The following is a 26,403-nucleotide window of genomic DNA, read 5'->3' on the forward strand; positions in this document are numbered from 1 at the left end:
CAGAAATAAACCAAGTGTCCATCAACTCATGAATGCATAAGTAAAATGTACTATATCCATATAATGGAACATTATTTGACAATAAAATCAAAAGAAGTACTGATACATGTTATAATATGTACAAACCTCAAAAACATTATGCTAAGTGAAAATAAATCAGTCACAAAAAGACTACATATTGTATGATTCCATTTATCAGAAATGTTCTCAGTAGGTGAATCTATGCAGTAAAAAGAAGATTTAGAAGTTGCCTAGTTGGAGTGACAGCTAATGATTATGAGCTTCTTTGGGGATGATGAAAATTTTCTAAAATTAGATGGTAATGACTAAAGAGCTCTGTAAATATATTGCATTGTGCATTTTTAAGAGACTGAACTTTATCGTATACCAATTATATCTCATAAAGCTGTTAAAAGTCAGTATAAATGTAGGAATAGCAGCCACGGTCACGTTGAAACAATATTGTCAGTCTTTCCTTTCAAATCTTTTCAGTAGGTGCTGTCAATTAAAATTTGACTTTTTTTAAGCCTGCCCTAAAATTATTCATCAAAACCAGAAGCAGAGTATCCCACTGCTATTACCAAAAACGATGAAACTGTGATGCACTAATGAGATCTGCATAAAAGAAGCCCTTCTAAGGTTATATGATTTCTTTAAAAAGTAACCACTAATTCTGAAAAGCATAAGGGTGTTGATTTCTAAAGAAAAAAACCACTAGGTCTGAAGTAAGCGCGGTTTTAACTATGGGGATAGTTTGTTCAACACCAGACATCCTGACAAAATGTGTGACCATATGTATCACAATAACATCTCCTCAGCTCAGTAAAAGAGCTGAAGACATTTCTAATAGAAACCTTACTCCATTCTATTCCTCCAGGGACTGAGCTTGATTCTTTTTTAGTGAGATATTCCCCAATATTGGGACAAATTAGATAATGTCTAATTCTCACTTTCCTTCTCAGCTAAAGAAGTGATACCGTCAGTATTTAGAGTTGTGACATTAAACAATCAGGGAAAGCACAGTTATAGGCCTGGAAAGAGCCAACAGCCCCTGTCCCACCAACCCATGTCCTCACGCCAGCCCCACATGCCAGGCGGAAGCACAATAAACCATTCTCCACAAAGCAGGGAAGAAAAATAGAGGCAGCAGTTTTTGTGTACCTGTTTCCCTCCTGATCTCCACTTGCACTTGACTTATTCTTAAATAACCCGAGGAGGTAGCCAGAAAGTAACTTGACGGGTGGTCAGTTTTAGGACTTTTTTTAAAGCTTTGATTTTTAAATCTTCCATTTTTAAATATTTTAATTCCAATTTAAATTTTTAAATCTTCCATTCCTGGATACTGAAGCTAACATTGCTGCTGATGAAAAGTCTTAGCTGAGACATTCACAGTCTCTTCTTGTGTACTATGTTCTGCTGGTGACAAAGCCCTGGTCCCACTGACCCTGCAGACTTCCAATGTCCCTCTTAACAGCCCTAGCAAAATAAAGCATGCCCACTGGCATTGAGTGATATTCACTGCTCTAGCTTGTGTTTAATTTTCTAATGCAGAGCTTTGAAATGTGAACAAAAGGGAAGAGAGAAAACCACATCCTTTGCAATCTCCTATATAGGGTGAGCCAGTTGAGAACCAAAACTAGATGTTTCTGTTGATTGATGTGGGGACACCCACCTGCCACAATGAGAAACTCCTATGCATTTCTGGCATCTTCTCTCTCTATTGTCATTTTTCTTCTGCTAATTCCGGAAGGTAAGACTGATTCTTTTCATGATCACTAAGCAAAGTGGAGCCAACTTTCAGGGACTCTGATAATAGTACCTTATGGCAAAAGGGGTTTCTTCCCAAAATTTTAAAATGTTTAGCAATCTTTTTTCAATTCTTTTCCTGAATTCTTTATTTTAGAAGAAAAATTCTTTTCTTCTTTATATTCTTCAAAAGATAACAAAACCACCAATGCTTATTGCTGCCAATTTGTAGGTTAAAAATTACTTAAAAAGACAATGTAAAGATGAGCAAACAGCCAAGGACGGTGGACTGTCCTTGGAATCCCAGCGCTCAGGAGGCTGAGGCAGGAGGGTTGCAAAGAGTTGAGTTTAGCCTGGGCTACATAGTGAGTTCAAGGCCAGCCTGAACTACACAGCACACCCTGCCTCAAAAAAAAAAAAAATCAGCAAACAAACACAAAATATTTTTGAGTTAAGAAAACAAGTTACCTTTCAGGAAAAGAATACATAGGTTCATACACTCAAGTTCTTTTGCTTGCCTCTGACCAAATCAAGGAGAGCTATTGGGGGGGGGGGGGCCTAAAAAGGATTTATCCAAAGCTACCTCCAAGGAGATGGGAGGGGACCATTTGCCTCACATCACCACCTCATCACGTGCAGGTGTTAAGGTCTTTTATAACAAGGAAGGCGCAGGAGATACAATGAGCTAATACACCTGTTCAGACTTGTTCCATCCCTTCCCAGCTCCAGACCTTTCCCTCTTCTGCCTAAGGAAATGAAGTTGGACTCTAACCTCCAGGTGCCAGCATCTACAAATATTGTCCATTCCTCTGGGCTGAGGAGACGTGAGGGTGGTGGTTTATGTCCTAGATTTGGAGAAGCCACTTATCCTAAAGGAAAAAATATTAACTTTGAAAGCTCCATTTTTCAGTGCTGGTTACAAGCTCAGCCTTTCTGCATAAATGCATGGATAATTTTATACTAAAGAAAATTAAGACAAATCTGAACTTGACACTGAAAGTGAATCCAGAATGATTAGAATTTTTGTAACTATAGTATTTCTCTAGCCTCTCCTTGGGATACATCAGGACATTAGAAAAGTCTTCACATCAACTCTCCAGGAAAGCTATAGTATTTTCTGTTGAGTTACTAAATGGTAACCAATATTCCTGCTTTTCTATGAGTTCTACTTGCAGGGGTTGAAATGTTATAAAGGTTGTAACATTGTCACTGGAAGAGAAATACAGTAGCTTCTGAGTGGTTCTAGATTTTCTGTGAAGAACCTAGTAGGAAGTAAGTTTTACTTGGACTAGGGTAAAACCAGCTGACAAATATGGAGGCAGCCAGCAATTTTCCCTAGGGCCCATCAGCATTTGGAGGTTAAAATGGTGGGCAGAGTTTATGGAATAATATGAATGCCAGGAATTTCCAAAGAAGTTCTCTGGTTTATCTTGCACCTAAAACTAAAAAGAAAGTGTAAAAGAAAACAAGGTTGCAGGACAGTTGAGACTAAAGGGTGGGTATATTACAAGCATAGGATGACCATACTAAGGCATGTTAAATCCTCCTGAAAATGAGATCGATTTTTTTTCTTAAATTCTTTTATTGGTACATTTTAGGTATACAATACATTTACATTTATCATTGGGAACTTGTACCTTTACATGCTGTATCTTGGTTCTTATTATTTCCCCATTCCCCTGCCCTCCCTTCAACTCCTCCACCCCTCCCCATTTACAAAGACTTTATTTCCATTTTTTCCTTTTCTCATATTTTTTTCCTTTCCCTTCTTTCCTTTCCCCAACCTCTTCCACTTCCCCTACCCCTTTGAACCTTTTTTGACTATTTCCCATTATCAATTATTCATTTTGATACTTATTTACACTTTCAGTTTCTCACACCAGAGAAACTATTCAGCATTTACACATATGTGTCCTATTTATTTCACTTAAGAGTATGGCCTCAATGTGCATCCATTTAGCTATAAATGTCTCTAGGTTCTCGTTCTTTATGGCTGAGTAGTACTCCATTTTATAAAAAAACACATCATCTTTATTCAGTAGGAAACAGAGTTTTTTTTAAATCCCACTGTATTTTATCCTCAAAGGGAACAACAAAAGCTCTTTGCTCTGCCCTACTTTGTTTCCCGTGTTCACAGAGAGCAATGTGAGCCCACAAGGAGAAAAAACAGCTCAGCAAGACCTGAGGCTCTGAGTTAGTGGTCTCAACCCTTCTACACATTAGCATAATCTGGAGGACATTTAAAAAATATTAACATCACACCACCAGCCTCAAAAATTCTGATTAAATTTAAATGTGAGTGCAGGCCAGAAAATGCCAATTTTTAAAACCTTCCCACCTACTCCAATCCCTATCTTAGACCCCTTTAAGAGTGGTTGATGAAGTTCAATCCCCGGTACACTCCCCCCCCCAAAAAAAGAGTGATTGATGGTAGATATGGACTTATTCCTGAGGCTGGTATATGCAGTCAACCAAACAAACATGCAGCTCTACAAGATAGTGTCCTATTGAGTTTATGATTTCTGCATCCCAGAAAGTCCAAAAATGCACCTTTAGAATTATCTATATATGACTCACCCTAGAAAAAAATGGGATGTGGCTGAGGTTCTTTCGGTTTCTATAAATTCCTTACCCTTTTATTTCTAGAGCCTAGGATTTTGCCTTCTCAGCTCCCTTATAGAAACCACAGGCCTGTGGTCATTCTCTTCCTCTTACCTTCACCCTCATCATTCCTTATGAAAAGCTTCTCTGCGTTACTGATAACTCACTGTGAATTTGGCAATGAATTCACTTTAATTATAGACTAAGAAGGACTATCACATATTCAAAACATCATGAATCTCAGCCATCTATCAGGAGAGATATTTTAGGAGAATCTGAGAGCATTTTCTGTAGAAGGTAGTGAGCTGAGAGCCCATCAATCAACAAGACACAAAGTCCTTTCAGCCAGGATGTATGGTTTGTGTTGAGTTTAGGTCTCACTGTTCTCTAAGGACATAATCCTAGCCTATCATCAGGGCAACTTTACTAAGACAGAATCCTCTACTTAGCTCTCCTCCTTTCCCTTACCTTACTCCAAAAGCCTTAGATTAAACCATGTAGTTTGGTCTGTAAAATGAAGATATTAGTGTGATAGGTGTTATTCTCTCAAAGTTTGAGCAAGGATAGTACAATTCAATAATGGAAAGTCTCAATCCCCAAAAGACTCACAGAGGGTCATAGCTAAAAGGTGCTAATGTCAGTTTGTATGTTGTGCTTTCATGAGAGGTTGGGGTAAAAATGGAAATTTCCAGAGTTCTAAAATCCCCTCTACTTCCCCAAATTAGCTCAAAGCCAGAAGGGGTTTGGGGCACTCATGGTCATCAGCATCTCCTGCAGCAATTGCTACTGGTGTGGACCAACCTATGGCTCTCTGCCCTTTTCACATCCTTAGGTTAAAGGTTTGTGACAGATTTCCAGGCTGATGATCCCTGGAATACAAATGGCATTCATTCTGTGAATGGAGAATCCAACAGGGACAGGATTTACAGTCAGATGTCTGCAGCTCTACATGGAATAAAAGTAGGGGGAAACACTTTCATCCATGCTGTCTCTCCTGGAAGGAAAAGCATGTCTGGCCTTAGAAACATGGTTGTATAAAGCGCTTTGGGGTGGACTGGTATGATTTATCTTTTCCTGCTGAACAGATGCCTGTATAAGAATTATTGGAGGAAATGAAGTGGTTCCTCATTCAAGACCCTACATGGTTCTACTTAAACTTAATAAAAAAGACATCTGTGCCGGTGCTTTGATTGAGGAAAACTGGGTGTTGACTGCAGCCCACTGTGTTCTGTAAGTGTTTAAGCCTTTTTTAAAGAGTGTGGGAATATTACATGTTTTCATATTACTTAAGTTTTTGGGAAGTCTTTGAGAACTTGCTTTAGCCCAAAAGGAAGTTAAATCCATAAATAAGACAATGAGGAAGCAGCAGCTTCAGGCTCTTTCTGAAGACCATTCAGGTACAGGTATTGCAAATAGATTAGCTACAGCATGGGAAGGTCAACTTTCAGTGATCCCTTGGAGGCCCAGTCACAGCCATCAAGTAGAGAAAGCTTGGTCCAGTGCCTTCGGGTGTCCTTTCGGGAACCACTCATTCCTTCAGCCATCTCTTAGCCTCTTAGTACTTCCTTGAAACCTCTCCCCAGGCCTCTAAACCTGAGCTGTTCAATATGACAGCCACATGTGGCTATGTAAATTTAAGTAAAACTAAATAAAATTACAAATTTACTTCCTCAGTCACATACTGGCCACATTTCAAGTCCTTAGTAGCCACATGTAGTGAGGGGCTACCATATGGGACCATGCAGATTTATAGAACATTTTATCATCAAAGTATGCTCTACTGGAAAAAAGAATTCAGATGTGTTATGTACATGTACCAACTCCCCGTGATGAACATAATCACTATGTACTCCCACCATGTACCAATAAAAATTTTAAAAATTTTTTAAAAAGCAAAATATGGTCTACTGGAAAGTACAGTTCTAATATTTCAAGGGAAACTAATATCCACTGTATAATGGGAGAAAAGGCAGTAAAAACATTAGTTTATTACATAGCTTCAGGTCCGTAGCCAACCGCTCTTCCGCATATACCTGCTCCCCTTCCACTCCCTCCATGAGTTAACTAACACAGCATGAGGCCCTCCTCAGAAGCCAAGAAGATGCCAGCACCATGCTGTTGGACACCAAAATTATGAGCCAAAGAAAATTTATTTTCTTGATAAAGTATTCAGTCTCTGGTATTTTGTTAAAGCAACATGAAATAACGTAAGGGGATCATGATAATGGATTTCAAATTATCTTTTTACCCTTTAAAGCACACGTATTTCTTCAAATCACAAAGTATCTCCACAAAAAGCATATTTACAAATGATAGAATGAAAATGATCAATTTCTAATATTCTCAGCTCCTGATTAAAGAACAAACCCAGTAAACAGTGTTATGTCTATTCCAGGAACAAAAAGCCCCAGGTCATTCTTGGGGCTCACTCAAGAACTAAGGATGAGCCAGAAAAACAGATAATGTCAATTAAGAAAGAGTTTATTCATCCATGCTATGACTCAACCACATTTGAAAATGACCTTAAACTTCTTCAGGTATGTACCTTTGAGGTCTTGAGTCAGAGAAACTCCTAAAACCTGGCAACCTACATGGAATCCCCTCTGCCCCTACTGAAACAAACTCATGTGAGGGAGTCCCTGTAGGTTGAACTAGAATTTAAGTAAAAATGTTAATATTTATCTCCTTCTACTACTTCTTTGTGCTTGTCTTCCAACAGCTGGACAAAAAGGCAACAATTAACAAAAATGTGGCTACCCTGCAACTACCTAAAAAAGGAGATGATGTAGAGCCAGAAACTATGTGTCAAGTTGCTGGGTGGGGAATGATTTCCAATAAATCACCTCCGTCAGATACTCTGAGAGAAGTCAATGTCACCATCATAGATAGAAAAACCTGCAATGACCCACAGCACTATAATTTTAATCCTGTGATTGGACTGAATATGATTTGTGCCGGAAGCCCTCATGGTGGAAAAGACTCATGCAATGTAAGTAAAATAAGATCCCCCATGTTGACTATTAGAGTAAGACACATAGTTACAATGTAATGCCATGCCAGGTTTTGTCATGGCATTGGCTTCTACGGTGTCCTAGTGATTTGTGAAGAAATTTTGATAAAAGCCTAGTCAAAATAAATTAAAATACTCAGCTTTAATGAGTCAATAAAAATAAGTTCACTACTAATACATGGGTTGATCCACTGCATCTTAATTGTACACTAAACACCACTAAGAAACAATGGTTTTTCTCATTTTTCATATTATCACATATGGATCTAAACTTGAAGATGCTGTATATACAAAACTCAGGAGACCTGTAGCCAGGACCCCTCAAGGGAGTTCTGACTCCTTTCCACCTAAGCACCACCCCTAAAAGTTTCTGTGCCATTTTACCTGGGCATATTTAAAACACCTGTCATTCCCAAGTCTGTCTAAAAACTTTGAGCTAGATCCCATGGTTTCCTAGACCTGGGCTCAATCCCCAGAAGACACCTTCCAAGTATGACCCATACCAGAGAATGTATGTTTCCATTTTAGGGTTCCCCAAGAAGGATGAAGGACAGAGCCCTACTGAAAGACAAGAGTGAAATAAACACTTTACAGATTTTTAAAGTTCTGAATACTTGTAATTTCTCATCTTTGCCAAAGACCCTATAAAGTCACCTCAAGCAGCTGCAGTGCACATGGTTTGGAGGTTACCAGAAATTAACAGATCTCTATCTTTCCCAAGAATTCAGTCTTGCCTTCAAGACCAAGGCTGCCAAATCCCAGGCAGAGATGGCATTGTCTTTACCACTCTTTCACTTTCTCTTTACCTTCTCTTACCTACTCCCTAACACATCCTCCAATTTGGGCACCCAGGAACCTAGAACTTCCTGTTTTGGGAACCCACATGCAACATCCTGAGGCCATGGCCACATCCCAAGATAGGAGTCCCTGTGCCACCAGACACTCTCTACCATTGAAGCTTGACAATCCTTCCCTGTTCTCTCAATGCCCTCAAGTGGCTATTGACAAATTAATCACAATGCACTAATTCTACAGATGTCACTCTAATGGGAGAAATGTATTCATGGAGGATCCCAAGTTATCACATTGTTCTTTATTTCATACATTCCTAAGACCAATTTTTCCCTAAAGGGGTTACTTTGATTTTGTTTCTTTGGGATGACAGTTATTTCCTAAAAGAACCAGAAAACATGGATTTTATTCTTTGTCTTATTGTATCATCCGCATTTGACTGTTTTACCCCTTGAATTATTAAGCTTTTTAAGAAAATGACAAACAGGAGGATTGCCTTTTTGGAAGCCGAGAACCAATCTCAAATTAGTGTATAGCAAAAACAATACGAGCTTCATTTCAATTTTCACTGGTGTATAAAAACCCAGTTTTAAAATACTAAAATATTTCTAAACATTTTTTATTTTTTAAGCATTAATTTTCAGCTAAGTCAAGGTTGGTCTTAATTTCATATTACACACTGTAAGAATTTCTTTCATTTTGCTATTGGTCATGATTGACAAAGATCCCATCTAATATCCACCCCTCTTCTTTTCCATAGGGAGATTCTGGAAGCCCCTTGCTGTGTAAGGGTCATTTCCGAGGTATCACTTCTTTTGGCTCTCCAGGAAGATGTGGAGACCCTAGAGCACCTGGTGTCTATACGCGTCTCTCACAAAAATACCTCAACTGGATAATTAAAACTATGAAGGGGACAGTTTAGATAACTGTATTTCACTTCATTTGTTGTCGTGTCTTATAACAAATAAAATCAGTCTGTAACACCATGCCTGTTGCTGTTCTCTAATGATACTGAGCAGATGTCAAACAGCAAAATTACAGAATCACATGACAACTTTTGGATGATATAAAGGGGAGACTGGAGAAACAATGTCACCAGTGTCATCCCTGTATCAAGTATCATAGGAATTTTCTCTTGAATTACTCACTTCACTGTCCCACTGGGACCCAGCAAGAATGACACTAAGATCAGTTTTGGGTTTTTTTAATAACAAATACAGTGTAAAGCTCAGCAATTCTGCAGGAAACAAACAGTCTGGAGTATTTAGGCAAAAGGGAAGTAAGTCTGTCCTTAAGGCCATTGTTATACATCAATACCTGATATTTTTATTTATTTGAAATAAGTTGAGTCTATGGAAGAAACAGAAATATGAAATGACTTTCAGTATTTTCCAAAGGCACATGATGAAGAATAGAAATTAAAATTCTAGGGGATGTAAATGAAGTACTTGACCAACCAAGAAAATTAAACAACAGAAAGTCAGCCTTCTCTCTTAGGAGTCTGCATTCAAGTCTTGGACTATCTGTTATTTCTTGGTTTTCCTTTCCCTTGAGTCTCAGTGGGTCTAATTAACATGGTTACAGTGGTTGCCACTGCATAGTAAGGAAGGAGTGTTGAATTGTGCAAAGTTTCCTTTGGAAAAAGTTCTATAATGTTTATTCAGTATTTTGAATTTAGTAGTCATCATCTCAGCAACCATTTTAAGATGTGATCATGTGATGTGATGTGATCATATTCCTTCAATTTCCATCAGATTCTTTACATGGGGGGGGCAGTGCTCACACACACACACACACACACACACACACAGAGCTCTTAAAGAAAAGAACATAGATGGGCTGGGGATTTAGCTCAGTGGCACCGTAAGCTGCCTCCCAAGCACAACTTCCTGAGTTCAATCCTCAGTACCAAAAAAAAAGGAAAGGAAAGAACATAGCTTAGACTGACTAAAATACCAGTCTCTGGTGTTCAGCTGTAGCTGACATCAGACTCACCAGACTAAAATTACCAATGCCCCCAGATCCACCTCTAGGGAATCTGATTTAACTGATACTTGGTTGTGCCAAGAACACAGTATTCTGTATATGAGCTTCCCCAGTGATGCTAATATGCAGCCAGGGATGAGAAGCCCCACAATAAACAGTGAAGTCTGGTGCTAAATTCAGAAAGAGAGGATTCAAGAGAGTCACTAAGATGATACTTTAGACACTTGCTACAATTTTTTCTCCCTAGTTAAGATTTTAACTGCAATAAGCAGATGGAAGCCAAGTGTGGGTGGCACTGGCCTGTAATTCCTAGCACTCAGGACGTCAAGGCAAGAGGATTGCTGCAGTCTGGGCTGCATAGTGAGTTCAAGGCCAGCCTAAACTCTGTCTCAAGAAACAAAAAACAAAAAGTAATATTTAATGCTAGCAATATTTATTACAGATTTTAAGCTCCCCATTTTTAAAGTACTTATATGGAACCTTCATTTGTTGCTCATACAAGTGTAAAATGGTACTTCTTAGGAAAATTAATATGTCTATTAAAATTCAAATATACATCTCCTATGATCTAGCAATTCCACTCTAGGGTATGTACCAAACTGAAATGGGTGGTGTTGTCCACCAAACATGCATTCAGAATAAAGCATCAGATTTTTATTCTAAAAAGTAAAAAAAAAAAAACCTCAAATATCCATTCAAAATAAAATGGTTAAAAAATTATACATTTCTATGATATAATGTTGCACAGCAATGAAAAAGAACAAACTTTATTGCATACAACACAAACTTCATGTTCTGTTACATATACAAATATACATGTACTGTCTTTTTCATTCACTCAACATGAAGTTTGGGTGATAGATACACAGCACATGATTCCATTCATCTGAAGCTTGGCATAAGGAAAAATCAATTCATCGTAGAAGTCAGCGTAATGGAGGAGTGTGCACTGGAAGTGAGCACCAGAGATCCTTTAGGGTACCAGAATGTTCATGTCTTGATCTGGATGGTGCTTACATAGTTATCTATTCATAAACTAAAAACTTATGAAACTCTACACTTTACACTTTTGTATTTTACTATATGTACTGTATGTGAATTATTACTCAACAATAAAATTTTAAATTACAAAATTTAAAAATTAGTCGTAACCAAGGCTTCTATTTTATATATTATCTAGAAATTGATTTTTTCTTTACAAGAACAATATCCCAAACTTCCTACTAAAACTAATAGCAGGTAAAAAATATATGTATCCATATTTTTCTTAAATGAGAGCTTTTTGGTCATGACATAGTGTTGTGAGACTGTTAAAACAGATGTACTCAGAAACAGAGTGGTGTGAAATACTGGATTTGTCTAATCATTTTGCTTATCCCCCAGCTAAACTTTTTCTTACACATTATATCAGTTAATTAAGAAGATCACATTAAAACTATTAGCTTGCATTGGGGATATAGCTTAGTAGTAGAGTGTTCATCTAGCATTGCAAGGGCAATCCTCGGCACCACAAAAAAAGCTGTTACCTTAAAGAAAAAGAGTATGCATTGTAAAGTATATGGCATTTGAAGCATTTAGTGGTCTGAAAATTTCTAAGAAAAGAATTACTGGCATCAAGCACATTTTCTGGGTTAAGAAACAGGAAATCAGTATGGAGATACCTCAAAAAACTAGGATTAGAGGTCCTGTTTGACCCAGCTATTCCTCTACTGGGTATCTTCCCAAAAGTATTAAAAGAATCATCCCACAGTGATATAGTGTAAATAAGGATCAAACTGTATAATAGATAATGTGAAATAGGAAGAAAAGGTCCAAAGGGGAAGGGGAAGGGGAAGTGAGAGGAATGGGAGAAAGGAAAGAAGGGAAAGGAATAAATATGAGAAAAGGAAAAAATGGAAACAAAGTCTTTGTAAGTAGGGAGGGGTGGAGGGGATGAAAGGAGGGCAGGAGAATGGGGAAATTTTTTTAATTTTAAAAAAATTTTAAAAATCAGGAAAGAAAAGAATTTATTGGCAAATTAATACTAGTTCATCAAGAGAGTCCTAACTCCCATTGTATATATTATCCCACTGTTCAATTATCAAAATTTATGGATTTGGGGGAGATAAAGGAAAAGATATACATTGATATACACCGAAATATCTAATCTATGCTTCCTCATCACCCCAATTTAATTGTTCAGGGAACAAATAAGCATATTAAGACTAAAATAATAAAGGACTGGGGATGTAGCTCAATGGCACCGTGCCTGCCTGGCAAGCACAAGGTCCTGAGTTCAATCCTCAGTATTAGAAAAAAAAAGACTAAAATAATCAAATATTCATATATAAATACAAGATTTAAAAAACATCTACTATAACACATTAATATCAAATATGTGATACAGACTACTGGCAGGACATCAAACCTAGATAACATCATTTTTAAATACTTCCTGTAGAGGTGTAAAGAAAAGGGAAAAAGAAGCAAAAATTCCAGGCTACATGATACTTAAAAGGTATCAAGGCAGAAAAATCAAAAGATTTACCTAAGAATTAATGTAGACAAATGAGTGGAAATTAATATTAAATGGATACAGCAATGGACTGAGCAAATTTGAAGGAGCCTTAGCAGTGATCAAGCACAGAGTCATATTCATGCAGATGTTGCAATACATCCAAGGTCGCACAATCTGTTTAGTGTAGAACTGAGACAAGAATAGGAGCTTGAACTTCAGGTCCTGGGCTCAAGACTCCAGAGGTTGATGCCCAGGGGGTTAAATAATAGAATGTCACTGAGAGTTTATGAGCAGGGGGCTGACAGGATCAGCACACTGCTTTCAGAAGTGTAACCTAGCAGTAGTGTGAAGACTCAAGTAGACTACAGACAAGAGAATTAATTAGACTGGCCACTATGTATCCAGGCATGCCTAGATAAAACAGAACAAGGGTAAACCCAGGAAGTGCGGGGCCGAACACTCAGGAGGCTGGGTGACCAGGACAAAGATGAACCCATTAAGAGTGTGCTATGGTTTGAAAGTGTCCCCAAAGTTCATGGTTGAAAACTTAATCCCCAGTGCAACAATGCTGGGAGATGGGGCCTAATAAAAGATGAAGCCTAATAAAAATCCATGAATGGATTAATGTTATTATCATGGGAGTAGGTTAGTTGTCATGATAGTAGGCATGTTATAAAAGAGATCCTCTCTCACACTCTTGGATTCCTGTATGTGCTCGCCTGTTCTTCTGCCTTCTGCCATAGGATGGCACAGCACAAAGGCCCCTACCAGATGCCAATTTCATGCTCTTGGACATCTCAGCCTCCAGAATCATGAGGTAAATAAACTTTTATTGTTTGTATCTCACCCTGCCTCAGGTATATTGTTATACCAGCAAAAAACAAATACAGAGGGGAAAAGGAAATCTACAGAATCACTAATTTTAAGAGAAAAAAATATGCATGCTTACAAACCATATAGCATATAGGAGGACTTTAATAAGTGTCTATCAACTGAATGAGTTGTGTTTTCAACAAACTGAGTTTGAGCTAAAGATGGTAAAGGACCTCGAAAAGGAAATATTTAGAGGCAGATAGAAATATAAGGTGAGAATTTAGAAGAATCAGCTGGGAAAGAAGTATTTAGAAATCTTTGCTATGGATATTATTCTGATTGATACAGTGAAAATGAATCTTTAAAAAGGAAGAAAGAGAGCAGAAGGCAGAAGAGAAGGAGGTGGGGGAGGAAGGAGAGAGAGAAAAAAAAGAAGTCAAAGATAATCTCTGGGAGACGCAATGGGAGGAAGCAGTGAATAAAGCAGCCTGAGAAAGAAAGTCAGAGAGAAGCCATTCACATTGGGAAGAGCACTTCATCGTGTTTGATACTTATTATCACACAGAGAAGAGAAACTGATATCATTATCCTCTCTTAGGAATGATGTCACTGGAACTAGGAGGGCCTGGGTGACTGGTGGCATTTCCACACGCAAGCTGTTCCATCTGCTGCAGCAGAAAACACCCGGGTCTGGTCTGGACTCAAAGCCAGGTGCAGCACTCTGCCTCTGTGGCCTGGAAGAAGAAGGAAGACTGTGGGCATTCCACATTCAAGGGATATTGCTGAGGAGCATAGGCAACCGAAAATGGGGCCTCACGCCCTCTCCCAGGATAAAGGGCTTCCCCCACCAGCCAGACCTGCCTCAGGCATCATTCTCCGTGGCTCAGGATGCACTCAGTATCTGTGGCTACCATAACAAATGACCACAAAGTGTGTGGCTAAAAACAATAGACACTGATTCTTTTCCAGTATGAAGATGGGAAGACCAGAAGCTGTAAGGAAGATTGGGTGCTTTGCCTTTTCAGGTTTCCAGCAGTTGTTGACAATCCTTGATTTGTACCCACATACTTGTCTCTGCTCAGGTCACCTCCTCTTCTGTGTGTCTGTTTTCTCCTGTGTTCCTCTTATAAGAACACTTCTCATTGGATTTAGGGCCCACTTGAAAAATACAGGACAATCTCAAGAAAATTAATTTAATTATATCTTCAAAGACCCTTTGTTTCAATAAGGTCATATTCACAGGTTTTACAAACTTGACGTGGATTATCTCTTAGGAGCTAATTTTTAGCCTGCTCTACCATTCATGCTTCATATTGCTGTTCATTCTATTTTCTGTAAGCTACTAACACATGTGGAATGCCTTTGTTGGGCTCCTGCCACCCATCCCATCCCTCCCCTCAAAACTATTCCTAAAACCTATTCCTTAAACTATTACTATTCCTTAAACTAAAAACTAAACTAAAAACTAAAACTAAAACTAAACTAAAACTAAAACTAAACTAAAAACTAAACTAAATTTAAACTAAAAATATTCCTTAAAACCTAAAGGACTTAGATTTTAAGAAACTACTCAAATAACCTGATGCACTTTAATTCAGAAGGACCCAAAACACTCTCCTACAGAGCATGCATAAGTCTCATTTATGAATTTATGGAGACAATATTCCCTCCTTCTGTTATTTTATTAATTATTCCCAAAGAACATTCTGTAGCACACTAGCTTTATGTGAGGTTAATAAGTGTTAACAATGAATAGAGCATTTAATGTTCACATTATTTGAAAGCTCTGAGTTCATATAATTAAACATGTTGCCTTATTTCAGAACTTCTTAATTTCAGGGGTGCTATATTCATTATAAATGTTGGAGATGAGACTATAATAGGCAGAATTTCTCAAACTACATAGTTTTCTTGACTCAACTATCTCAAGGGACTAGTGTACCTTGGAAAATGTTTTGTAAAACTTAGCCTAACCCAATAATGACTTTAATGATCAAAACTTTAAGCCAAAATAGACAAAGATGACTCCTCACAATGAGGCTGGGGCTGGAAGGATGGGGGGATCAGATAAATTTTTGAATGAGCAGGTATTTGGGGCACAAATGAAATCAAATCAGGTGGGCAGTCACCTCTTCATGGGACCAGTACTGCTTACAATTAAATCGAGAGCAGGAATTAGAGACATAATCTTATGCTATAAGTCTCAGCAGATGAGTGTGTGTTTACTATTTCACTCCTGAAGGAGACCTACTTTAGATACTTGGGGGTTTTTCCAAATACACACATCAGTTCTAATACTGCACACAACACACACACACACACACACACACACACACACACACACACACAGCAAAAGATCAGTAAGAGATCTCCCAAGGGGAACAAGGGATTGGCCCTTGGTATGTTGGTAAAGTTAGATTCATAGAAACAATACAGTCTCCTTATTTTATAGATGAAGAAAAAGATTAAGGGATATCAAATTTCTTGCACAAGATCACATAGCTAATTAATGGCAGAGCTAAAACTAGGGTCTTAGTTCAGTTCTCTAACCATTAGATCAAACTCCAACTCCAGAGCAAAGAAGAATCTCTCTTGAGGGCCACTATTTTTTTAATTTAAAATGTAAATGAAAGGCAACTTGATATAGCTGTTTTCAAAGGATAAAGATGACATTATGCTAATGCTTTTAAATTATTTTAGCCAGCTTATTTTAAAATCTAACTTTGTTCATATATCCATGTAACTTGTTCATTTTAACTACCCTAAAACAAATGCAAGAAAGTTTACTTTTTTTATCAGAAACAAGAAGTAACTCATTAGAAATAGAAAATGTGTACAGTTAATAGACTGTTTAATTAACAAATGTAACTTTAGCTATTTTTAAGGGCTCACCTTGAGACAAAAAACAGGAGAATTCTAGGATACTATCTCTCTCCTTCTTCTCTAAGTATTCTTGCTACTTTTTTCTCTATTACTGGGCACAAAGTTCTCTTATGAGAAGTATTAATATACTTGCAGTCCTAGGCTCACAGAGAAAAATGTTACTTAGAAATCTTTCTAAAAAGTCAAACATTTGCATTAATTTCTGCCAGGAAGCCCCAGTTGTGTGGTTCTTTAAATGTACCTTTCTATGCCCTGCACTAAAATACTGCTTTTAAATTAAGCCTAAGGAAAGGGTCTTTATTAATTCAATAAACATAACAGGCAAAAATACTTCATTTTCTCTTATGATATGTTAAAATGAAGTGGAAGGAAGAAGATAAAGAAATAAAAGGAATAGCAGAGAAAAGAAAGATCTCAAACCTTTTCCAAAGCAAGCTTTGAAAGTGTCTTGACTTTTTTAAAAACTGGATAGTTATTTCTATAACTTATTGGGTAAATGGCATTTGGATCGGAAACAAAGTCTTTCTTGATGTTCTTCTCTCACATCAGTGACAATCATAACTTACTAGATAGTGGGAAATGTCATTTTTATCTCAGACAAAGGTCCCCTTTGGGGCTTAAATTCCCCAGCTCCAAGAATACTGAAGGCCATGAAAGCTTTGTGTTTTTCATGCTGCTGCCATCCTAAGTGAGGCCACATATTGACACCTTTGATGGGGACTGATAAAGCCAACTGAAAGGCCAGGTCTCACCTGGAAGTTACAAAGTTACCTACTCTGTGACTGTGGTTAACAGGGTGAAGCTTAGTAAAGATATGATTATAATCTAGAATAGCTTTTTCCCAAACTTTCCAACCACAGCCCACAGTCAAAAGTATAGTTTATGTTGTAGCCCTATAGCTAGACACATATACATACCACATATAAATAACAAAAGTCTCACAAAGTAACACCTACTTATCCATTTTTTCCATTCTATATAAACTATTAACAACCACTCCAAATTTAAGATCCTGAGGAAAGGGCTTGGTTCTCCTTCACCATCATAGGCCTTACTTTCAAGAAGAATTGAAAAAAGTTGATAGAACTAAACTGAGAGAGAATAGTAATCCAGGCTCAGTGGTAGAACACAGGTTTACCAAGCACAAGGCCCTGAGTTCAATCACAGTACCAAAAAAAGGAATATCAGTCTGCTTTCAAAGGACAGATGTTCATAGAGGAAGCCTCATGATTTTTAGTGACCTTCCCACATATAACAATATCTAACCTGTCACCTTGACTTCCATGCTGCTGAATTTTTTTCAAAATAAGATGAGTTGTGATGCTAAATCTGGAGTTCAAAAACCATACAAGATCGCAGAAGATTTGACATTTTTAAGTGATACATGATTGTAGTCAAATTCAAAAAACACTCATGTAGATACTCCCTGAGGTGGGGTGGGTGCAGGGCAGCAGAAGAAAATTCTTTCACTTTGGGATTTTTCCACAAATGACAGCGCACTTTACTATAGGTACATGGCTTTTTATTCTCCCACTTACCCAGAAACCCACTAGGCCTGGACAGAGTGGGACAGGTCCACAGAATCACATCATTCTTAGGAGCACCTTGGCCTGTTGCAATCTCCTTTGTCTTAGGTAGCCAGATTAGGGAACAAATCTGTAATAACGACCATAAAATATAAATTTTAGCAATTTCTGATTCATTATGAATATATTTAAACTGATTCTAGACAGTATGCTCTGTCCACTACTCATCCTCCAGTCACAGCTGGAATGACGGTATTAGAAGAAGTATATTAGTTCTAATAACATTTATCCCAAGGAAACAAAGGAACAAGTATTCAAATAGGTATATATGCAATGAAGAAATTTAAGTGAACTATGATCATGGGCCAGGAATAGCTAAACTACTCTTGGGTTTTACAGTCAAAGCAGCAATGAGAAGGAAGAACATGCAGAAGAAAAAGAAAGAAAAGAAAAGAAAGAGAAAAGAAAGAAAAAAAGAAAGAGAGAGAGAAAGAGAGAGAGAAGGAGGGAGGGAGGGAAGGGAAGGGAAGGGAAGGGAAAGGAAGGGAAGAGAAAAAAGAATAAATACAGAGAGAAAGAAAAGAACTTAATTTTGATCTCACAGATTAAGAGATTTTTACCCAAAAAAAAGAAACTCTTGAGAACTGAAATTCTTATTGGAGTCAGTAGGGGTAAAGAGAAGCATGTTTGGGTAATATGTTTTACTATAATTTTTTTCATAAGATTCTAGAAGATCAGGATGAAGGCAGACTCCAGAGGAGATAATTTACCTGTGAGTTTGTGCTTGGAGTCTGAATGCTCTTTCCACTATTTATATCCAAAATATGTAGGCATCCATCCTTCATTCCTCCTCCAATAGCAAGGACCTCAGACTTCCAGGGACACCAGTCTATAGCCTTCAAATTTGCAAATAATAGTATAGACAGGTCAGCCTTGGAGAAGGTAGGTTCATGAATGTGATGCACTCCAGAAAGCAGAAGTCTCAGGGATACCCTGGGAGCTCTCCTAGGCCTCCTATCCAAAGAGCAACTGCAGCAATTACTTACCAGGGAGTAGGAGCCATTTGTAGAAAGGAAACCACCTACCTAATAGGATACTTCCTCAAGTTATACAATAACTTTGGATATTTTTAATACAGAAAAATTACTCAACAACATAGTTGAAAACTACATGCAATGCATCCTCTAGAGCAAAATCTGCTTCTGGAATAATTCATGTATGTTCTTAGAATTTGCTTCTGAAATGCACCTTTCTCTGGTTCATTTATCTGTGTTCGTGGATTCCAGCTGGTGGTCAGATAAAAGAGTGCTACAAGCAATTACTCACAATTCAAAATCTCATGTATTTTAAATTCTAACATATTTTAGAAAATAAAATTGATTTATAAATGACAATAGTTAACTCCAAAAACGGGATTTAGTATTTCACATTTTCATTGAAAATTGAATAGTAACTATAACTTTAAAGAATCTTTTAACAAATATTTCAGTTATATTTATCGATACTTCATCAATCATCCCAAAAACTAACCTCATTTTTTGCATATTTCCTTCTGTATGTAATAAATATTTTATAAAGTAGCAAACTTTGGGTTTATATTATCTTTCTATTATTTATTATATAAAGTCTTCCATGATTTAACATAATTTTTATAATTATCATTTATAATCCATCATGCTGTTGTATGCTAATTGATTTTATTCTAATGCTGTGTCCAGGTTGGTTTTTGGTTTTGGTTTTTTTGGTATGGTTTGTGTAGGATTGAGTGTCTTGTTTTTTTGCTTGTTTTTTATAAAGAGGAGTGCATTTTGTTTGTTTCATTTATTGTTGTTTTTTAAGTAACATATTCCAGATGTCTTTCATTTCTGGCCAATTTTTTAGATAAATTCCGAGGTTCAAAAGTGTAGACATAACATTTTCCTAACAGTTATATCTTTTTATAACACAGCATCAAATGAGTGTAATAATTTCTTCCAAGCTAGCTATTAAAAATGAGGAAAATTGTAATAACATTCACATGGTGCTCTGATTCCTTCATGAGTAGGTTTAGGTTCTTGCTCTACTTTAAAGATTGTAACAAACTGTATTTTCCAAAAACAGCTGCAACACTATCCACCATCCAACCATACATCTAGGACTTTGCCCATTTCTTCCATTAGGAAGTAGAATGTAACTCCTCTCCTTTCGAATCTGGGGGGACTTGTGACTAATTTGTAATCAACAGAATGTGGTGAAAGTGGCACTATGTAAATTTTGAATTAGGTTATTAACAGCAACTTTCACCTTGCTCTCTGAAGCACTGGGCCAATTGCCCAGATGCCCAAAGGCTTAAGGAAGCCATGTTGTAAAAAAGTCCAACCAAGCTCAAGCAATGTGGAGAAGCTCTGAAATTACATGAAGAGGGAAGAATGCCTGGCTGGTCAACAAGTGGTCCAACCCCAGCCCTTTCAGCTTTCATCACTGACTGCAACCTCATGAGAAACCTTGGGCCAAAACTATTCAGACAGGCCTTTCCCAAGTCTTGACCCAAAGAATCCATAAAAAATTACAAAATAATTTTGTTTTAGGCTACTAAGTTTTGGAGTTATCTATTACATATCAATAGATAATTAGCATAGATATCATAAATAGAACCTTTAACAATTAAATGTGGTTATAGTTTATACCAGAAAGACCAAGATCTCTAATTAGCCAAACTACATTCAAAGTAAAAAAGTTGGCTTTATATGGTCAATGAATATACAGTTTAAGAAATATGGTAAATATGTTTTCAGTCAAAATAAAATACTTATATATGAATCATACTTTATAGTTACCTGCTTTAATTATCTTTTTCAAGTAACCATTCACCTACACCATTGACTAGGCTGGAAAGAAGGCTATTTTATGAAACATAAAATCTTGCATTCAATTTTATAAGGCTCAGAAATCCCCTGAGTTCATGGATCTCAATTTTTTATATGATAAATATTAGTATCTGTTATATTTATTAATAATCAGTTTCTTAAATACCCTATTTCCAACTAGCTTTTACTAGATACAAGCAGTTTGGGCAAGAATAAAAGCTACACCATGAGAAGACTAATACAGATGTCAGCCTCTGAAGTCTACTTTAGTTACATGAATTCTCTAGTTAATGGTGAAGGCAAAGAGATATACATAATGACTATTGTTGTGATTCCTCATGTATTTAGCTGCCTGAAGGCTTGGCTTGATCTGGGTTCCAGAGACTCTTAGTGAAGAGGACTTTCATTTAGTAGGCCAATTTATTGTTTTTCAACAAGAAGTATCTGGACAACAGAGCCATACCTCGTGGACAATGGAGCCAGGCATTGGTCCCCAACCAACTTCACACCCATGGATTCTATGTCCTGGCCCCATCCATCTGCCAACTCCATCTTGGCTCTGCATTTTGTTTCCCTTCAGCATGGGGAATCAGGGGTACACACTGACCAATCTGACCATGGATGAGGCCAATGCCCAGGGAGAGAAGGTAAGCTTGGTGGGCCAGCAGAACCAAGGAGAAATTGTGAACCTGGCCAGCAGCACTAGCCCCAAGAATGGCCCACAGCTATTATAAACTACAAAACTAGCATAGAGTTTTACTCTGAAAGTGACTGCTTCACAGCAGGCTAGAATTGGAGGAGAAAACCAGTGCAGTGCTTACCATTTGCCAGAGACTGTTTAATCAGGTGGTCTTTTGGAAATGGATTAATTGTTTAAGGCTGAGCCACAGAACAACTACAGAATAATTCCACTTCAGTGTTTCCAGTATTACCTTCCCACAGGACTGGCTATAAGACAGTCAGTCATAAGAGATAGCCATGGATTGTTCACGGGCTAGACATAGACCCTCTAAGAAGTTAAATCTCAGGCTGAGAAAGATAGGCTCTGCCTTCCACAGTGAAAAAACAAGCCCAGTGAGTGTGGCTTCCAGAAGTGACTGCATCTGTAAGTGCTGGCATTAAGGCCAACAGTCTGCTTGAAACTCCACTCTGTGACTTACATTCAGCAGAGACCAGTGGTCTGAATGCTTTTCCTACCTATGAACAGGAGCAAGGACCCACCTCAGCATAGATGGTTGCCACAGTTTGTCACATACAGACAGGATAGCGGGGCACTTGGAGCAGGGGGAACAGTTAAAACACTCATAGGCCTTAAAGCTAGGTGAAGAAAATCATGACGTGCTGGATTCCAAAAGTGCAGATCCTGGAAAGAAACCACTCCTTCAAAAATACAGAGGAATTTTTTAGACTATTTTTTCTCTCATTTTTCTTCATTGGTTTTTTTGGGGATTTGGGGCTTTTATTTCATTTTTTTTTTTTTTTTTTTTTTTTTTTTTTTTTGGTACCAGGGATCCAGCTTGGAACCTTGCACTTATGAGGCAGGTGGTGGAACCACTGAGCTAAATCCCCGGCCCCCATTTTCTTTTTGTCTTCTCTCCTTTTAACCTTTTTCTTATTTTTCTTTCTTTTCTTCATTTTGCTTTCTGCTTTTTCTTTTCTGTTTTTCTAGTTTGTTCTTTTCTGTTAATTTAATTTTATACTGTTAATTTCCTTTTACTCCTCAATAGAATCCTGTCTCACTTTTCTCTCCCCTTTCTCATCTTCCACTGACTAATTTTTCATGCTTAATTCTACCATTCTTTATCCTCTCTATCTTTACTAGTACAACCAGTAAGCTTTATGAATCTTTAGATACTTAATTTTATGCTATTACTGCTGAATACTGTTCTATTGTCGGTAGAGGTATAGTAGCATTTAGTGGAATTTTCTGTATGTTAATATTTGGTTTGTCTTAGTGTTTATACTAGTGGAGGCAAATGTATGGCACACTTGCCACAGCCGACACGAAGACCCCTCTCTCTCAGCATGGAGCCAATTTGCCCCATCCAAGGTTTGACAAATTATTAGCATGCATACAACAGCAAAGATCACATTAATTGTGCAAAAGCAGGAGAACCTATTCAAATTCAATGGTTAGGTTCAATGTTGACCTTATGGAGAAATTTGATTTGGTTCTTGCCCAATTCAGTTTATGACCAGAATCATTGAAAGAATTAAGTTTGTGAACCAAAGTGCTACTGTAAAATATATATAATAGCAAATAAGAAGATAAATTTTTCACAAATGGAAGAGGGATCAAGAGATAGAGGGAGAGGGTGGGAGGAGAAAGGAAGAGTTTTTTAAAATATTAAGACATGTTAGATACATGTACCAACTCCCCACTCTGAAATGTACTAATGAAAATCAAAATTGAAGAAAATAAAAATGATAAAAACAAAGCATGTAAGAATGTAACTTACCTTTGCTTAGTTTAGGTTTTTCACCCATTTTTTGTTTTGCTTTATTTTGTTTTGTATTTTTTTTGCAGACAGAATATTTTATGTACATTTTCCCCAATTTTAAGTCATTAATAATAAGAATTTGGACCTAATATGATTCTTAATATTCTAAATATTTTTTTAAAAAAACAGAGCTACTGGGCCAGTACCTACAAACAAAAAATCTGACACATGAGGAATACAAACAGCATTGTCTTTTAGGAGAGTGATGGTAAAATCTAAAATAAATTCTTGAGAAAGAAAAATCTCAAAATATTGATTTAATAGTTTTCTTTTTATATGTAAAGGATCCATGGTGATCTCTGAGAAAAGAAAACCCAGAAAGCTATTGGATTTCTTACCTTGACAGCTGTCGATTGAGATATGACTTTTAGTGATTGGCCCTGTGCATGGGCACCTGGATCATGGGGCCATATTGTCAGCAGTCCATCACTGCAGCCACTGGAGAGCAGCCTGCCATCTGGTGACCACTTCAAAGCACACACAGCTTGCTTGTGGCAAAGTGTTCCAACTTGATGCTGGGCTGCACGAACATCATGATGATAAACACGGCCCAGTCTTGACCCACTACGTGAGAGTAAAGAGGCAGGTTTACATGACAAAAATAACAATAATAATAATCCCTACTGCTACACAAGCATTGACAACACGGAGGACAGTACACTTCAAAGGAAAACTACTTAAAGACCTAAATATGCATAGAAACTCCTTGGGTTAACAAGAATGGAGTATTCTACCTCGATGACTCATTTCATAAGTGAAATAGATTTCTCCAGCAGAGTTTCAAATCTGGAATTGAAAAGTGTCCTTTGATAGATGTCTCTAATGACCTTAAAATGATATAGATAGCCATGGAAAAGATAAATTTAGAAGACTAGTAGATTGTCTCAGGTAGTAATTTATGTACTGGATCTAGAAAATATTACTTTTTCTGGAATGTTTCATTTTATCTCAATGAAATGGTTTTAGTGTATATTTATAGTAAACACTACACATAGATATTTATTATCTCCTTTTCTAGCAGGTATGTTCCTGTTAAATTACAGATTCTTAGTTTTTGCCAGTGTTACTAATATGTAAAAGGAATTTAAAACTGTTACAGAAAACTGCATTAGGATTCAAATAAAATCAGTGGATAAGGTTTCTATTTACTCTGTGATTTAAATCCAAAAAAATGATTTAAAAAATTCTACCACTTCTTCAAAGATAGTTAACTCTTTTGGGAATAATTTTATGTTCTCTAAGGAATAACTTTCTACAAAAATTTCTGAAATTTCTTGAAGTCCAGTTTCATTTTTAGACTATGCACAATACAGAATAGCACTCTAATAATATGGGCTCTAAAACCAGACTACCTGGGTTCAAATCCTGACTCTGTCCCTTATTAACCATGTAACTTCAATCTAGTGTCTCAGTTTACTCATGTGGAAAAAAAAAAATGAAGACAAACCACATTACAGTGTTATTGCGGGGATTAAAAAAGATTGTGCACATAAAAAATATAGCACAGTGCCTGGCAGAGAGCAGTCCAAAATAGCTAATATTATTATAAGAAAGGATCTGCTTATGTTCTTCACGGATAATGAAACTAATCTCTAACAGTGCAGACTGGAAAAAGAAGTTAGGTACAGAATTGACCTAACTGCAACAACTAAGTGGTTAAGTTTGTTCTATAAACACAAGTATTAAAATTCCCAATTTACAGCTGAGCCACGTAAAGAAATTGTAAAAGTTTTTAGGATTTATCTAACTGAAATCTATCTTAGGAGATACAATACAGATATGAATGACTGTTAGTAAAAGTAATAAGTATTTAAGTAATGCAGGATCATAGAAACAAGTCATTTAGCTTTTCTGGTTAAAAAGCACTAAAATTACACCAGTAATTCTCAAAGTGATACATTATTAGCATCACTTGGGAAATTTGAAATGCAAATTACTGTATCAGCCTCCCTAAGACCTAGCAGATCAGGAAATCCAAGAATAAGGCCAGTGCTCTGTGTTTTAAGGGGACTTCCAGGTGATTCTGATGCACTTTTGAGAACCACTGAATGGGATAATCTATGAGGGTCCTCCCAACTCTGACGTGGTAAATCTGTAAATTGGAAAATTGGCCCAGAAAGCTTAACATATTCTGTAGTATTCTAATGTCCTATTTTGTTTCATCTTGCTATCATTTTTAAATATTACAGTTCTGCTTACTCAGTTCCCATAATCAATTGGTGATACAAACACAATTGGCTCAAACAAGATGTTTCTTACCTGCTAAGGATATAGTGATTCCAGCTCAGGGCCCCAACTACTGACAAATGACCCTGCATATTTCTCAGCCGCTTTTCAGTTACGACATCCCATAACTGAAAAAATGAACAAGCAGGGTTATATAGCATTGGCATTTTCATAATCCACTATCTTCTCAAAGATCTGACAGCTGATTACTTTTAATGTAGCCAATCCATTATCAGCTAAATGAAAACTCAGAACCTTTAATGCTAACCAACAGTTCTCCGTTCTGACTGTGTATTAGGATCACTTGGGGGAGTTTATGAAACACTATGGCTAGCAATTCTTATTTAATTGGTGCAGTAGAGCTGGGAATGTGTTTATTTTAAAGCTTCGCAGATGAATTCAACATACAACTAAGGACTGAGAATCATTATCAAACTTCTTGATCCTTGAAAACTGGGAATTTCAAGCTTGGAAACTCACTTAAAAGTTACCAACAAACATACAGATTGAGTATTTCTTACCTGAAATTCCAGGACCAGAAGTGTTTCAGACTTGGAGTTTTTCAGATTTTGGAGTATTTATATAGAATTTTACCAGTTGCACATTCCCAAATCAAAATACTCCAAAATCCAAAACTTTTATATTAATCTCTATGAATAAAATTTAAGTACCTGAACATTTCCAAGACTCAGAAATTCAGTTTACTGCCAAGAGACCCCATTCCTATCAGCTAGAGATTATATTCTGACCTATATGAGAAACAAGAAGTTTGGTATAAAAAGAAATCGTGACATGTCTTTCATAGCATTAAATATTCTTGGCAAAGGTAAGAAAGCAGTGAGAATGATCCAGGGTCTTCCTAAATCATCTAGTACATGGCAGTATTGTCTACACTACAGCTAATAAATAATAAATAATAACAGTGACACATGAGAAATTAGATACATTGATGAAAACTTGATAAATCCTCATCTTA

General features: G+C 37.0%; 3 protein-coding genes across 3 annotated transcripts in view; 1 reads left to right on the forward strand and 2 right to left on the reverse strand.

Annotated features, from left to right (window-relative positions):
• The window catches only part of Esm1 (endothelial cell specific molecule 1), a 139,794-nt gene extending 138,267 nt beyond the window's left edge, over positions 1-1,527 (reverse strand). Inside the window, exon 1 of the mRNA XM_004848521.4 lies at positions 1,162-1,527. The gene's annotated coding sequence lies outside the window, so the exon portion shown is untranslated. The remainder of the gene's footprint in view (positions 1-1,161) is intronic.
• A 106-nt stretch (positions 1,528-1,633) lies between these two features.
• Positions 1,634-9,135, forward strand: LOC101726631 (granzyme A). The gene is made up of 5 exons (XM_004848520.4): positions 1,634-1,750; positions 5,433-5,577; positions 6,743-6,884; positions 7,067-7,336; positions 8,910-9,135. The coding sequence occupies exons 1-5, from the start codon at positions 1,657-1,659 to the stop codon at positions 9,069-9,071; spliced, it is 813 nt and encodes a 270-aa protein (XP_004848577.2). The 5' UTR covers positions 1,634-1,656; the 3' UTR covers positions 9,072-9,135.
• A 1,751-nt stretch (positions 9,136-10,886) lies between these two features.
• The window catches only part of Cdc20b (cell division cycle 20B), a 63,890-nt gene continuing 48,373 nt past the window's right edge, over positions 10,887-26,403 (reverse strand). Inside the window, exons 8-12 of the mRNA XM_004848678.3 lie at positions 25,461-25,555; positions 23,540-23,765; positions 18,625-18,750; positions 17,867-17,984; positions 10,887-14,179 (exon numbers count right to left, since the gene is read on the reverse strand). Coding sequence (XP_004848735.1) covers positions 14,061-14,179; positions 17,867-17,984; positions 18,625-18,750; positions 23,540-23,765; positions 25,461-25,555 — 684 coding nt within the window. The 3' untranslated portion in view covers positions 10,887-14,060. The remainder of the gene's footprint in view (positions 14,180-17,866; positions 17,985-18,624; positions 18,751-23,539; positions 23,766-25,460; positions 25,556-26,403) is intronic.

Source organism: Heterocephalus glaber, unplaced genomic scaffold, assembly GCF_053883595.1.
Source record: "Heterocephalus glaber isolate CG9 unplaced genomic scaffold, H.glaber_assembly_v1.0 deba00001538, whole genome shotgun sequence".
Taxonomy (NCBI): Eukaryota; Metazoa; Chordata; class Mammalia; order Rodentia; family Bathyergidae; genus Heterocephalus; species Heterocephalus glaber.

Excerpts from the sequence above, each read along its gene's own strand:
- LOC101726631 (XM_004848520.4), top strand. The coding sequence starts at position 1,657 with ATGTGGGGACACCCACCTGCCACAATGAGAAACTCCTATGCATTTCTG. Across the intron at positions 5,578-6,742 it reads ACTGCAGCCCACTGTGTTCT|GAACAAAAAGCCCCAGGTCA; the intron begins GTAAGTGTTTAA and ends TGTCTATTCCAG. Across the intron at positions 6,885-7,066 it reads ATGACCTTAAACTTCTTCAG|CTGGACAAAAAGGCAACAAT; the intron begins GTATGTACCTTT and ends GTCTTCCAACAG.